The sequence below is a fragment of the Trachymyrmex cornetzi genome, unplaced genomic scaffold (genome assembly GCF_001594075.2).
Source record: "Trachymyrmex cornetzi isolate Tcor2-1 unplaced genomic scaffold, Tcor1.1 scaffold392, whole genome shotgun sequence".
Classification (NCBI taxonomy): Eukaryota; Metazoa; Arthropoda; class Insecta; order Hymenoptera; family Formicidae; genus Trachymyrmex; species Trachymyrmex cornetzi.
Window position 1 is genome coordinate 792,871 of NW_017298663.1, and position 16,071 is coordinate 808,941.

General features: G+C 33.2%; 1 protein-coding gene and 1 non-coding gene across 2 annotated transcripts; one reads left to right on the top strand and one right to left on the bottom strand.

Moving 5' to 3' along the window:
- Positions 1-77: 77 nt before the first annotated feature.
- VGAT (vesicular GABA transporter) lies at positions 78-11,804 on the bottom strand. Its single transcript, XM_018512172.1, has 3 exons — positions 11,197-11,804; positions 10,989-11,118; positions 78-1,500 (listed from the first exon to the last, which is right to left on the bottom strand). The coding sequence occupies exons 1-3, from the start codon at positions 11,490-11,492 to the stop codon at positions 316-318; spliced, it is 1,611 nt and encodes a 536-aa protein (XP_018367674.1). The 5' UTR covers positions 11,493-11,804; the 3' UTR covers positions 78-315.
- TRNAS-GGA (transfer RNA serine (anticodon GGA)) lies at positions 6,148-6,223 on the top strand. Its single transcript has one exon. It is a non-coding gene; the product is annotated as a tRNA-Ser (tRNA).
- Positions 11,805-16,071: the final 4,267 nt, after the last annotated feature.

The window sequence follows — 16,071 nt, forward strand, 5'->3', positions numbered from 1 at the left end:
GAGCCACTGTCTGACGGGCCTGATATATTTTCTTAATTTGGTATTAGCATTTTGTAAAAAATTAGTTTGTTGATTATTGATCTGAATGCTATTCAGAAAAATTGCTAATTTTTCCAAAACACAAAATTCTCCTATCAATTATCGCCTTTATTTTAGATTTTCCGTAATCTCTTGCTTGCATCAGTAATTATTGCACATGTACCGAGCAACATGTTAAAATCGAGAAACAAATATTTCTGCGACCTGAGAGCGTTTCCGTAATATCATTTTGCTACAGATAAGAACAACGAAACGACCTAGTTGGCGCGAGATCGCTCAAAAGGGTAGGCCAATCTCGAAGGCATTGATCAGTGCGGAGCCGGAATCGTAGACGCCAATAACGCCGAAGAGAACACCAAGGAAAATGACGAAGCAATCGTAAGCGACAGCGCTCCACTCCATTGAGTTCCTCTTCAACTTCAAATGGAAATAGCAGGGCCAGATAAATGAAAGCATGGTCCCGGTAAAAGAACCAATGAAACCCATCAATATGCTGAAGTGCGGTATGAAGATTGCCATTAAAATGGTGAACACGATTACGCCGATCTTCCAAGCCAGACCCCAGACTTTGAGTTCCCGATCCACTGTCCAGATGGTTGGGAAGATTGTTTTCGGTCGACCGCGGAAGAAGGCGCGCTCGAGGAGCTCGCAAGCCGCGTAATATGGCAGCGGGTATGACAGCACCGCTTTGACGACCAGACATAAGTTTACCAGGCCCTTGAAGCCGGCTGAGTGCAGGTTGTTTGTGATCACCTGCTGTGTATCGTTCTGGAACGTTAGGAAGCAGATCCAGCCGAAGAGCGACTTGAACGCTGCCGCAGCGATGTGACTCCAATTTAGCATCCAGTCAAACTTAGAGCGATCGATGAGATTGCCTTCGAGGGTCGGCAAAAAGATCTGTGATGTATAGCTGAAGACGATCACACCAAGCGAGATCGGGAAATTTTCCATGTCAATCGTCCACTTCACCTTCGACCAGCCCCAGTCACCAATCTCCAGGATACAGTAACCGATGATGATCGCGTTGATGAAGAGGTGAGACATTGTGCACCAGAAACTCAATACGGAGACATGCTGCAGAGACTTGAGGAAGCCAAGTGGCAGCAGGAATATGCCGATTAGCATCATCCAGCTGCGGGTATCGATGGCGCCCTCAGGGAAAGTACCAATCATCAGATCACCGCACACGACCACGTACAGAATGCAGGTCATCAGCAGCTCAATGATCTGTGCAATATTGACGGCACGGGCGCCCCACGTCGGCCCGAAACACTCCTTGGCGATGGCTACGTACGAATCTCGTACCCGTACACGTTGACCTGTCACTGTGTCTAGCTCGTAGAGGCACTCGACTAGGATCTTGCCAGTGTAGCAGCAGATGTGCGCGATGCCGACCATTGCGGCGATCGCCCAATAACCGCCACGTAAGACGGCGAACGGCAAAGAAACGATGAACATTCCCTGAGAAATTTGCAGGAAAACTTACAGAAAAATACAATTACAATCATACATAATAATTTTCTTTTACGACAATTTTTATAATTAAATGGTAAAAAATTTTCTTATGTTATTTCACAATATATTTAAGAGTTTATTATATTTTAAATTTATGAAAAGATTTCTTTAAAAAAAAAACACCTTATATTTTTTCAGATTTCATAAGTTTTTTTCAGAAATTGTAAAATGATAAAATCTTAGAATATTTCAGAATTTATGTGTATAATGTATATATACATGATATTTCAAATCATAATTAATAATTTTTTACTCAAATACTATCAACATTTTAGAAAAATAGCAAAAGACGAAAATTGTTTTTTTCTCATAGAGCTCCAAGAATTTTTCCAGAATTTTTTATTAATTTTTTAATACTGCATTTCCTTATTTTTACTAACATGAGAAAATACAGTTTTATTTCTATCAATATTGTTCTGAAAGACATAAAAAAATTCTGAAAAAATACTCGGAACTTTATGAAAAAAAAATTAACAATTTTTATCTGTTACAGTTTTTCTGTAAAGTTGATAGTATTTGAGTAAAAAATTATTGAAGACCAATTTTCGGCAATTTTTAGCAATTAATATCTTGTTAACTATTGCGAAAATTGCAAAATGTTAGAGGACTTTTCTTTTCAGTTTAGTCCATTTTGTTCCTGTGCAAAAGATTTATCGTTACTTCAAACACCCTGTATGTATACACATCCTGGTAAAAAAATTTCGCTGAAATTATTCCACGTTTTGGAACATTTCATCAGCGAAATTACTGAAAATTTGTTGAAATTTCACTAAAAGTGAATTTTTCGGCAAATATACTGAAAAATCGTTGAAACTGAAATTTCTCTGGAAGAGTGATGGCAAAAAGACCTGTTTTTTTGCCCATTTTTTGGACCTCGAATTTCAAACTTTTTTTTATGTCAAATAGTACTACTATATGATATAACATTAATCTTAAAGAAATTTTAAGATGAGCATAGACACGGTTCCGGAGATATAAAGGGATGAAAGTGATGGTTTCTCATACCCATGAAAGTACACGAAACTCTTCAAGTGTCCATACCAAGGAATAAAATATATATTTAACGAAGTGAAACATATCGTTTCTTATGGATTTTTTTACGCCGGATTCAAATATGATCTTAGTTTTTATCTAGCATGAAAATTTCCCGAGATAGATAGAGTTGAAGTGACACTTGACGCCGCCTCTCGCAGATCGGGATGCTTTTTTAATGTTAGTCTCCTTGCCTCTCACAGATTGGGGTGCTTTTTTAATGTGAGACTCTTTGCCTCTCACAGATTGGGATGCTTTTTTAATGTGAGTCCCCTTGCCTCTCACTATGCAAGGTTGTTTTGTGAACCGTGATAGATACATTGCATTTCAGAATTGGGTATTTTTATCCCTGGTATTGAGCAAATCCAAGAAACCACACAATTGTCATTACATGAACCCCCTCATGAATGAAATAACGGTGAATAGTAGATCGTTCTCTGAACAATGAATCATAGATGATCCATTCGACAGAATATACCTTCAATATTACCAATGAACTTCAGCCACACATTCTTCCTTATGCAATACATTCTGACTGGAAATCATCGCTTTCGCCCCTTTGTATTTCCGGAACCGTGCCTATGCTCATCTTGAAATTTTACTAAAATTAATGTTTCATCTAATAGTACTATTTGCCATAAAAAAAAGTTTGAAATTTGAGGTCCAAAAAATAGGCGAAATTTGCCATCACTTTTCCATTGAAATTTTGTTAAAAATAAATTTTCCAACTAAAAATCGTTTAAATTAAACTGAAATTTTTCTGAAATGCTGAAATTTCGCCGAAAGCGATCCAAAACATGGAATAATTTTAGACATGACATTTTTCCAACAAGATATGTATACAAGGCGTGTCAAAAGTCTGGAAACGATCGAGTATCTCGAAAGCAAAGCATTTTTGAGAAAAATGTTTCGGATGAAAGTTGTAAGGTTTAAAAAGATCTATTCACTGATCACATCCCCTTGACCTTAGGTAGCGTCGCCAAAGCCAGGTCAAGGTCATATCTTTTTTAAAATGGAACCCTCTATTTTTCATTATGTATTCTTGTAGCTTACTTCGAGAGTTTTTCCAAACATTATAATAAAATATTTTTTCTTTAAATGGTTTTTGTGTTATAAAGATTGAAAGTTACAGTACCGCCATCATTAGCATTACCAAAGGTGTCTGACCGATGACTAAAAACCTCTTGTTGTTCAGGATCATAATATAATATTTGTCAAGATCATGGCCATTGAAGATTGTTCCTTTTATTTTCATTTTTCCATTAAAATTCACTTTTACGTAAAAATGAAAATAAGAACAACTTTCAATGGCTTTGATCTTAACAAATGTTATTAAGATCATGATCCTGAACAACATTCAAGAGGTTTTAACCATCGTTTTGGCATCTTAAGTAACGCCAATGCCGATGGTATACACTATACTGTAACTTTCGAGCCTCAAACTCGAAAAATATTTAATGAAAAACTATTTTATTATAGTATTTTGAAAAGCTTTCGAGGTAAGCTACAAGAATATGTAATAAAAAATAAGGAGTTCCATTTAAAAAAATCGACCTGACCTTGGCGACGCTACTCAAGGGGATGTGATCACTGAATAGATCTTTTTAACTACATCTTTAGTCTGAAACATTTTTCGCAAAAATGCTTTACATTCGAGATATTCGACCGTTTCCAGACTTTTGACACACCCTATATGTGTATGGGGCATTCTCTGTCAAATTGGACACCCCCTCCGTCTAAAATTCAATCCAACTAAAAAATTTCTTTTTGAGCTCAAATTGTAAATATACATGTCTACTTCCTTTAGCACTCTGGTCTTTTTGGAAATTCAATATGGTGGGCCTAACATGATGACTGTAATTCATGAAGTACTGGTTGAGACAAAAAGTAATGTGAATATCTTAAAATATCTTTATATTGATTAAATTAAAACTGTACGATCGAGTTATCATGGCAATCATTTCGGTAAATATTACTTCGAGAACAATGCGATTTATGCATATTTGACAGTTTTAATAGTATCAGTGCGCTCCTCGCCCTGATGAAATAAAAAGCAAGATTGACGAAATTGACATTAGCATAGATCACGATACATGGCAATAACCCGCAAATCCTTTAACACTTTCCTTCTTGGCTGATGTTCATGAAAATCGAACGAATCTTAGCCCATTTGAGTGATGATTTAAAAATTCTTAATTTCATGAACAATAGCCGTCATCTTATAACCGTCGTATTGAATTTCCAAAAAGGCCAGAGTGCTAAAAAAAAGTAGACATATATACAATTTGAACCTAGAAAGAAATTTTTTGGATGAACTGAATTGTGGACAAAGGGAGTGTCCGATTTGACAGAGAATGTCCTCACGCACGCACGCACGCGCGCACGCACGCGCACGTATATATACATACATATATGAACCACACACAATTCTAAAAATAAGATATATACTTTATTTCTGGAAAATATTTCGATTTATACAAAAAAATTAAAAAATTTTCTTTCAAAATTATAAAAAAGTGTACAAAAATTCGAAAAAATTTTTTAATTTATACAAAAATTTTGAATAATTATATGAAAAAAATTGTAAAGTTTTCATCAAAGATATAACATTGCAATTACGCATTTTTAGCTCTTTTTTTTAAAAGAAAACTATATTGATGGAAAACAAGATTCTGCGTAGAGCTGGTAAAAAATTTTTATATTTAGTAAAAAAATTTTTTAATAATATCTATTATTAAAAATCTTATATTTTTACGAATTTTTCATACTTTAAATGTATTAATTTTTTTAGATTTTAAATTGAAGATTTCTGAAAAAAATGTTTTGAGGCTTCTGAGTAGTCAACATGGCCGTACAGAATTGTAATATCATGAACGAAAAATAATGCGTTAATTTTTGTTACACCCCCCCCCTCTCTCCGATAGTCAGTAATTAATCATAAAAAGATAAAAGACACGTGAAATACGTTTACTCAATTCACATGCGTAGCCCATTTTCACTTTCACATATCTTTCACGACTATTTAGGAGATGTACCTACTTAGGAGCCTTAAATTTCTTCAAATATCGTAATTGCTTTTTTCGAAAATTATAAATAAGAAATCTTAAAATATTTCAAAATTTATACATATAAAGAATTCTAAAAGAGATTTTCTGAAAAATGTTCCAACTCGTAAAAAATTAAAAAAATTTTCTAAAAAATGATAAAATTAGATAAATTTACATAAAGTCAGTCCTTTCAAAAGTCAATGACCATGATATATGTTGTAATTATATCATTATTTTCGTGTTATTGTCGTACTAGTAACAATTATTAGTGATCAATTAATAACATCATACATTTATTCCGTTAATAACACGAAAATAATGATATAATTTTGGTGTCAGTTTATGACATTGTGTGAGTGATAAGAAATATAGAACTAACTTTGACCGATCCTAAAGGCGCTCTTCACTATATTATGTTGTTATATTTACTCGGTTGGTTTTTTGTTTAAAATATGCTGCCTGGTTACGCATTCTCACACTATACGTGTCAGTTATTGCGAAGAATATTTCCGAAGCCTTAGTGGTCGAGCTGGCTAAGACACTCGCCCCGGAAAGTCGAGAGGTCCCAGGTTCGAATCCTGGCTGAGATAATATTTTTCGCAATAAGAGTTTTCTTATTTGAAATAAGGGGGGATTATATATACTCGCGATTGTCCGAATGTTTCGTGATTATTAACATCTCTCAGATTGATGTCTTAATGTCCGAATGTTTCGGCGCACAGTCACATTTGAGATTAATTAAATTCATGTACTTAGAATTTTAAAACATGAATTCTCTTTGTTTTAAAAATTCTCTGCTTTAAAATACAAATTCTCTATTTAAAAAATACGAATTCTCTGCTTTAAAAATATAAATTATTTTTTTATATAACTTTTAAAAAATGTTAAAGCAGAGAATTTGTGTTTGAAAGCAGACTTTCTACGCGAAACGAGTTCCAGCCCATACTCCTTTTGCGTGGAAAGAGCATCTGCCTAACAGAGGGAAACGAGATGAACTTCGCTTAGCATGGAAAATCGGATCCCCCTTTAAATACACTGTATCTATATGTATATAACAAATTATGTTTTTAATACTGATAGAAACTAATTATTTTTTAAACATTTTTTATTAACAACTTTTTAATAAATAACGAGCCACAGCTAAAACCTCTTGGAGATCACTCATAGTCATGATAACATATGTCAAGATCATTGACTTTCGAAAAAACTGACCTTATGTAGATATTTACCATAAAATTATACAGAAATTTTGAAAGATTTTGTAATGTACATAGTAATACTGAAAAATTATTTAAATAATTCTAAGAAAAATTTTCACCAGCACTCATTGTCAGAGAAAAATATAGTGGTGACAACTAATATAAAAGTGACGCAGCATACAAATTTTATATGTAAAATTAATGTACAGAGCTGATTAAACTGTTTTATAACTATTACAACTATAAAATAATGTATTCAGCTATGTATTGCACATTAATTTATTCAACTAACGAGGGAAACACCAAGCCTGGCCCCTTTCGGTTTGCTGAATTTTAATATATATATATACGATAATTCAGCCGTCCCACTAACACATGCTAAAATTATAGAACTCACTTCACAAGCATTTGCGAGAAAAACACGTTAAAATTTCTTGTTTTATAATGTATAATTTTTGAACGCGTTTCTCTCGCTAAAGCTTGAGAAGCACGTTAGATATAAAATTCAGCCAAATCGGAGGAGGTCATGTCTGATGTTGAGAGGAGGGGGCACTAAATATGGCCTTCCTCGGTTTGGCTGAATTTTATGAAGGGAAAAATGCATTTAAAATATTAGCAATACGTAATTTTTTCAACGCGGTTTTTTTCACGAATGCTTGAAAAGCGCGTTCTATATTTTTAGTATGAATTAGGAGTGTTAAACTGTTTTATATATATATTATATATATGTATATACAAATACAATATATGTACAGAATGTCTCATAACTTGTGACTGAAATTTTAATAACATTTCTAACTCAAAAATAACAAAAAAATCCTAATACCAAAATGTCGTGATTAGTTAAAATTAACTAATCACAGAACTGACATTTCGCGCGCACGGGGACGGTAAATCACACAAGCGAATGTTCGTATTGTTCGTATGCCTACCCATACAACACCGATTATTGCAGAAAGTTTTCAGAAATGTTTCAATCTTTCGCATCTCATATGCAACAATTCTGAAAAGTTTCTGCAATATGTCATATGAAATGTTTTAATAGAAGTGTTTCTAAAATCTATCATATGCAATAAATTGAAAAACATATTTAAACAGAATAAAAAATGATCATGATGTTAAAATGGCTTCAAAATGTTTACTAAAAGTTATTTTTTTTATCAATCACGATTCAGTTTAAAGTTATTTTGATATTATTGTAACTTGTTCTACTTTAATTGCGAAAAATTTTTGTAATATGCATAATAAGATATATTTGCAACAACGGATGGAGATCATTACATATTTTCTGTTGCTGTCATGTTTTCATCATAATGCTGAAGATAAAACAATTAATTATTCATTGCTAACATGTTGTTGTCATGTTGCCGACAACATAACGTTTGTTACCACCATTGCTTACAGTTTGTTCTAGAAATTTCGACTACTGATTATACAAGGTGTCCCATAAGTTTTGACCAATCGCTTTTGTGTAGATAGAATGGATTAGCTGAGTCGAAAAGTCCTGTACCATTTTGCAATTTTCGCAATAGTTAACAAAATATTAATTAGTTTCTGTAAAGTTGATAGTATTTGAGTAAAAAATTATTGAAGACCAATATTTGACAATTTTTAGTAATTAATATCTTGTTAACTATTACGAAAATTGCAAAAAGGTAGAGGACTTTTCAACTCAGTTTAGTCTACTCTATCTACACAAAGGCGATTGGTCAAAACTTACGAGACACCCTATATATACATATAAGCAGTCATGTTGTTGTATTCATAATGTATTCTATTTTGATGTCAGCAAATGTATAACAACATATGCAATGCATTAGTTTACACGATGTGCTATATCATACTTGGCTATCTGAGATGATATTGTGTGGAAACTGCAGGTGTGATTTTTTAATAGTAATTATGTATAAGTTCTTATGCATATAATATGATTAATTAATCAAAATAGTTACTAATTATCACGCTGACTCTCATTCGTCCTGGTTTTTGGATTCTTTTCTGGTTTTGAATTTGGAGAGTCCGTAAGAAGATTACATTATTACTAGATAGAAAATAAGTACGTATGTAACGTATATAACATAAAAATATTACAGGATATTGTAAGAAATTTAGAAAAAAATAGTCACAACACAGAAGCTATCAGTGTCAGGGCTCGGTGGTAGGATGGAAGTTTACCAATTTGGAGAAAACCAGGACTCGGTTTGAATCCCGGAACGCCCTAATATTTTTCTCGTGTTGTCGCTTATTTCTTACAATATTAAAAATAATAAATATGTATAACGAATTATTTTCCGAACTCATGAGCATCGCAGACCACTTCTTTCGTATGGTAAAAATGTTTGCCGTTATTTTCCAATATGCATACAAGTTAAATTCCTTTCATATTTGTATCAACACATACTTTTTATTAAATATTATTGAGTTTTATCATATTTAACTTATATGCATACTGGAAAATAACGTATAATTAAGGAAAATATTTTTACCATACGAAAGAAGTCTGCGATACTCATGAGTTTGGAAAATAATTCGTTATACATATTTATTATTTTTAACAATATTATAAAGGGCATACACCACTACGCAAGATGTTGGTAGCGAACAATATATTATTGTTCGTTGCCAACATCTTGCATAGTGGTGTATGCATTTTATATTATTTTGAATTTTTAGCCACTTATTTTTGTTTATTGTTTATTATTTTTAATGTCCTGTAATATTTTTATATTGTGTATGTTGGATATGTACTTATTTTCTATATTTAAACATGAGTGAAGTATTTCAACATTATTGTATAATATATATAATTACTTCAATCTCACAAAGGGTGAACATAGGCGTAACGCTTGTGTGATGTAATGTCCCTAAGCGCGCGCTGTCAATGTCAGCTCTGTGATTAGTTAACTTTAATCGCTATTAATTTAAAAACTGTAGCCTCGACATTTTACTATTAGGATATTTGTCTTATTTTTAAGTCAGAAATATATTATTTTTATATTATAAAATTTCGGTCACGCGTTGTGGGACACACTGTATATAATTTAGTAAAATCGAAGAGGCCATATGTTTGGTGTCCTCTTATTAGTTGAATAAACTAATGTGTGTATGTGTGTGTGTGTGTGTGTGTGTAGGTTATTCCACGTCAATTCGGCTATCCTCCCTGCCGAAAATTGTACGCAATCAAATGTAACTTATAGAGTACCAAAATTTAGATTGAAGCTTCTAGTTTTCAATGCCATATGGCGATTTTGAAAAATATTAAGCGATGACATTGATTTTGTCTGTTAAATAGAAAAAGTAATTTTTTCATTATTCCAAATAGTTACGTTATTTTTAAGAATGTGCACTCTCTCCTTTCCTTTATACGATATTTCTGTGAAATTAATCAGTTATATATCGCATAATTATACCATTTGTTAATATTAAGCTTTAACGGTTTGTCATGAAAAAGCTTTCTGAAGTTAAACTGCGTTAAGACTGTCTCTAGATTACTTCCCAAAGCCCGCATTACTTTTTCTTTTTTTTATTTTTTAAATATTTTTTTGTAACTTTTATTTTTTGGTAACTTTTTTGGTAATTTTTATTCTTTTTATTTAAATCTTTTTTTAATTTTCTATTATCTAATATTAATTCTTTATTATAACACGATCGCTTTCTTGTAATGAGTTACAAATATTATTGGTTAATTTTAATTTCAGATTTGGATTCAGCATACTACAGCAAAATTACATTGAAAGTGACTATTGTACTTTATTTTCAAAAAAATAGTGGAAATTGGAATAATGAAAAACATTACTTTTTCTATTTGACAGATCAATATTAAAATCAAGGTCACATGATATTTTTCAAAATCGCCACATGGTGTTGAAAAGTAGTAGTTTCAACCTAAATTTGGGTATCCTATAAGTTACATTTGATTGCGTACAGGGTGGTCGAGTTGACGCGGAATGACCTATATATATAAATATAGTCGAATACATTATTTTATAGTTGCAATAAATACAAAATAGTTTAATCAGCTTTGTAATCTAATATTCCCCTTCTAAAAATATATTAATTCTTCAAATAAAACATGTATAATTGTCACTTTTATATCGCTATCATTACGTTTTTCTTTGAGTGATGGCTACCAGAAACTCCTTTGATCCTGTAGTACCTGAATGGCATTTGTAACATTCCAAGCAGCTTGCCATTCGTTAATCTTGACACCCGCTCCAAACTCTCCGCCACCCTCGTCGTACTCGCTAAATTCTCCGCTACTCATGCTTCCAGTTCTAATTTTGTCCCTACAATTAGAATGACGATATATAATCAACTGAAACCCGAGGAGTAAGTGAAACCAACGCATGGCGATGTATCTTTACCCATTTCTCTGGTAACTGAAGGAGTCCTCGGCGATCCCCACGTTGTTCTGATCTCGATATGCCTGATCCCCGTTCATGGTCATCATCTCAGTGTTATCATGACCTTCGTCGAAGGATTTGAATTGACTCTGACCGGATCGGCCTTGAGGATGGTCCTGACTTATGCCGCCGGCGCCGCTGCCGCGAATTAACTCCATGCACGGACTGTTCTCTGGCCATATGGCCTTCAAAGTCTCCCAGGCGACGTTGACCGTTGCACCAAAGGAAGGTATATAAAATCCACGGAAATTTGCCATTTCTCTCTGTTGCCTCTACGGCAATGTTTAATTTCTTATAGATGTAGTCCCGTACATAAACTAGATACAGTGACTGAAGGAAAAATAGAATATTTCCTAGTGAGATAAAATGGAGTGTCAGGCTATTCAAATTTAAATCGTTCGCATCTTGCAAGTGTTACAAATAGAGGATAATTGATAAGAAAGACATGTAAATTGGTAATTAAGGAAACGAAGTAGTTATAGATACGTGTACAAGAGTTGCATTTGTGGGCATATCGAGCGGACTCTCTCTCTTTCTCTCTCTCTCTCTCTCTCACTCTCTCTCTCTCTCACTCTCTCTCTCTCCCCCCCGCTCTCTCTCTCTCTCGTTACATAGAACAAACTCTCTCTCTCTCCCCCCCGCTCTCTCTCTCTCTCTCTCTCTCTCGTTACATAGAACAATGTACGAAACGTCTAGAAGTTCTTTAACGTCTTGGATTAGTTCGTATGCTAATATCAATAAAATAATCGTGCTTACCAAATGGCGAGTCCGATACCTGCTTCGGACGTTCCTCTTGGGAAATCCCTAATGATCGAGAGTCTCACGCAGTGTAGAAATGAACTAAACTAAAAACGACCGAGATGCAAGCGAAGATTCATGAAGAGGTGAAGAAAAAAAAAAGAGCGGAGAAGAATTGAAACGAGGGCGCGAAATTATATTTAACTACCCGGATTGCGAAGCCGCATGATGACGATGAGATAGTTACTTATCTACGATCTACACCGCGGCTTGGCCAGGTGAAAATCGCGACGAATACGTCGACCGCGGCATCGACTAGCAGCGGGAACGCGGTGTTTAAGAGATCAGAAGGATCGCGGGGGTAATATGGCCAGCCTCTCCCGAATGCGCAGGATCCGATCAATGCTCCATGAAAGAGAGAGACGTATCATCTCGCGCGTGCCTCCCATACGATGCTACATTCGCTCACCCCCGAAACGAGGGTGGGATAAAACCCGCTTCTCTTGCTCGCACAAATGCAAATCACGCGAAACTAATCGAAAATTTAGATAGCATGCATATGATTGCATGCTTTCCCTTTTTAACATAAAAAAAAAGGAAAAATAAATATCTCAGTGGTCAAATTGATAAGACACCTGTCACGGAATACTTATGGGAAAGCCCAGATTCAAATCTTCCTGGGAAAAAATGTTTTATATATAATTATACAAAATTATATATAATTTTATATAATTATATATAAATGGACAATTGGCTCTAAGGTGTTATTTTTCGTAATAAATTCTTTACAGTGTTTTAAAATGCTCATTAGCATTGGTATATATTATTAAATTATTTGTCAATTTAATTTGTGATATTATATTAGCTTCAATTTAAGCGTGATATTAAATCAGCTTCAATTTAAGATTATATTTTAAGACCAACAAATCGGCGCATAGTTATTACTTGAACGAGAAATTGTAAAATTCACGTAAAAATATATTGGTAAGCATTAATATCCACTTTGATCGAATACGGCCTCCTTCACTTACTATGCAAGAGATTGCTTCACTCGAAGTCTAATGATAATATTGGGATTTTGAATTAAAATTTTAAGACTGATATCGAGGAGAAATACATACAGTTGCGCCTCCAATGAAATGCTTAGATCACTTTATTTGTATTATTGTTAATAACACAATCTGGTTGTATCAAATAAAAGTAAATTAGACAGATTATAAAAACTTGGAGCTTTTAATTAAATTAAAGTTATCGTACAGCATTCTGGAGGGAGATCTTTTGTAATGTTGTAACTTAAAGTTTAAAATTGATATATAATAAATTGCACTAATAAATATCATGACTCAATTGATTTTTTAATAATTGCAAATTTTTAACTTGTGAAAATTTTTATGTACTTTATACAGTTAGCAAAATTTTACGTTTTTCTGACTAAAATCCATGCCAGTATTTTTTGGAAAAAATTGATTTTTCTACCAAAAATAATAAAATAAATAGAAAATCTTTTTATGGATATTATATATTATATATTAATGGATGCTTTCCATTTGATAACACAAGTCGACACAAGTATCGTTCTATCTTTGTTACGTACTCTCTAAATATCAAGAAAGATAGAATGATGTTTGTGTCGACTTGTGTCATCACTAAATGGAAAACGTCTATTCTAATTTACATATCAGATTCCTTATTCTGTATCTCTCGGTGTGCCATTTTTTGATAAATTTTACCCATCAGGTAAATCTTGCAATCCGCGCATGTGATTGAGTAATCTTGCTACTTATATCTAACGGATAAAATTGACCGAAAGACGAATTTACAGAACAACCGGTCTTTAATGACAGTAACGATATCGTTACATTGTCGCAAATTATATATGATAAAAAAAAACTGCGAAACGACAGTGTAACAAAATCGATATTGTCGTCATAGGCGCCGACTACGGGGGGACAGACCACTTTTTGCCCTCAAAATTATTGGGTGGAGGGGGGGGGGGAGTATTTTAACAAAAGTTTTTTAACAATTGCAAATAATTTCTGCGATCAAAACTACGAGAAAGTATCGGCCACGTAACACATACGCTATACATAACGTACGTTGACGCGGCAAATCAAAAGTGGTAACGTTAGCACGTCGTTTCCTAAGATGCCTTCAAACAAGAAACACACATGACACGGTATGACTTAGTGTAGCATTACATTCTTGTTGTTCGACAATATTAAACAAGGATGAGATAATCATTGTGTTGTACTGAGTCGCTTGTTGGGGCGTGATCTGATTCCTATCAGGGTGCTCCTCGGGTGTCATGTCATCCTTGTTTAACGTTTGTTAAACAACAAGGATGACATGATACCCAGGGAGCACCCAGGTGGAAATCCGAACATGCTCCTGGAAGGAACCCCTAGTGTCCCTGCACATACATATACCAGAGAGAAACCTGAGAGAGGAGCCTTTTTCATGTAACCGCAAAATACCTTGCCCACTACAGTCCTCTGAAGAAGTGGATATCAACTGTATATAACATTATTCACCTTTTACGATGCTTTTGATGAAAATAAATCGCTGAAATAATTCGTTAAATCTCCATTAATTTGATAGATTTTAGTTATTTTAGCGATTTATTTCTATCAGCACCGCAAAAAAAAGTGAATATTGTGTCGACTTGTGTCATCGCTAACCCCCCCCCAATATTTCTCGGTGCTCACTAATATTTTTCGCAAGTCTATGATTGTTTCGCCGTCTATGATTGTCGTTAAGAGTATGTAAATATGAACATATGCATAAAGAGAATTATTCAATCATATTTTACGTACGTCTTTATAAAAGAAATGCGATTAAATAATTTTCTTTATGCAAACATTTATGCGGTTATGCAAGTTTGTGTGGATATGTCTTAAAAGTTACAAAATAGTTACAGAATCTATATTAGTAAAAATTTTCTTGTCTGCTGTTTTGTTTAATTAAAAATTAACACAAAATTTAAACTATATATGTTTTATATACATATACATATATATTATACAGGGTGTTCCAATAAATTTTTACTGAAATACTATCAACTTTACAGAAAAACTGCAAAAGACAAACATTTTTTGTATAGACAAGCAACTTTTGTATACAACATTTTTCCGTATCTTTTATATTTTTCGAGATATTTCAGTGTATCACTTAAAATGATTCACCGTGCGTGCGTGCGTGCGTGCGCGCGTGTGTGAAGTACCTAACCGAAAATTGCAAAATAGTAGAAGACTTTTTATCAACAATCAGTTTAGTCCGCTCTACTTGTCCGCAAGAAATTATGCGATCATTACCGGATACCCTGTATATGTATATATATTCATATATGTATACGCATATTTAAAGTTTTTGTTTTAAATATTTTTTATCTTAATTTAAATTAAAGATTTTATTATTATTATGAGGTTTTGTTACTCTATTGATTTATTATTCTATTGATTAATTTCGTTTTCCTTTAAAACTTTAAAGATTTAAACTATAGTGATTAGTATGATTTTTACTTAAAGTAAAAATTAATTAAAGCAAACATATCTTTTTTCGCATAAAGTTACATAAATATATCGTAAGTGTTACAGATTAATCATTTTTCTAGCTTTTGCTGATTTATTTATTGAATAAAATTTGGAACAGTAAAAACCGGAATTTATCATGGTTTTTTTCTATTCACTAGATTTTTTCAATCAACCCTGATTCATAGTAAGTCACGGTGAAGTGATTTGTTATAAAATAATAAATTTTATATTGTTGAATAAATTATGACTCTCCTTTAAACTACGAAGAAACGCTTTGAAATGACTTAGAATCTGGATATTTCAATAAATAAAGAAACCAACTTATTTATTATTCACCTTATGCACTTTGCTCTGGATAATGATTACAGACAATTAGCCTTAACAATTTTTTTAAATTGTTTGCGTCCCTGCGAGCGAAACTGCAATGCAAAATGGAATTGCATTGCACTTTCGTTTTATTTATTCGCAATACGCAATTGTGATATTAAAATGATCAATCGCTATACAAAGACAAACGTTCTCGGTGACGAAAGTCGTGAAAACATAATTGAGTTTACGCGGATAGCTC

Coding starts and splice junctions, on each gene's coding strand:
- VGAT (XM_018512172.1), bottom strand. CDS start 11,492: ATGGCAAATTTCCGTGGATTTTATATACCTTCCTTTGGTGCAACGGTC. Junction 11,119..11,196: donor TTCAGTTACCAGAGAAATGG/GTAAAGATACAT, acceptor TTCTAATTGTAG/GGACAAAATTAGAACTGGAA. Junction 1,501..10,988: donor ATGTTACAAATGCCATTCAG/GTACTACAGGAT, acceptor CAAATTTCTCAG/GGAATGTTCATCGTTTCTTT.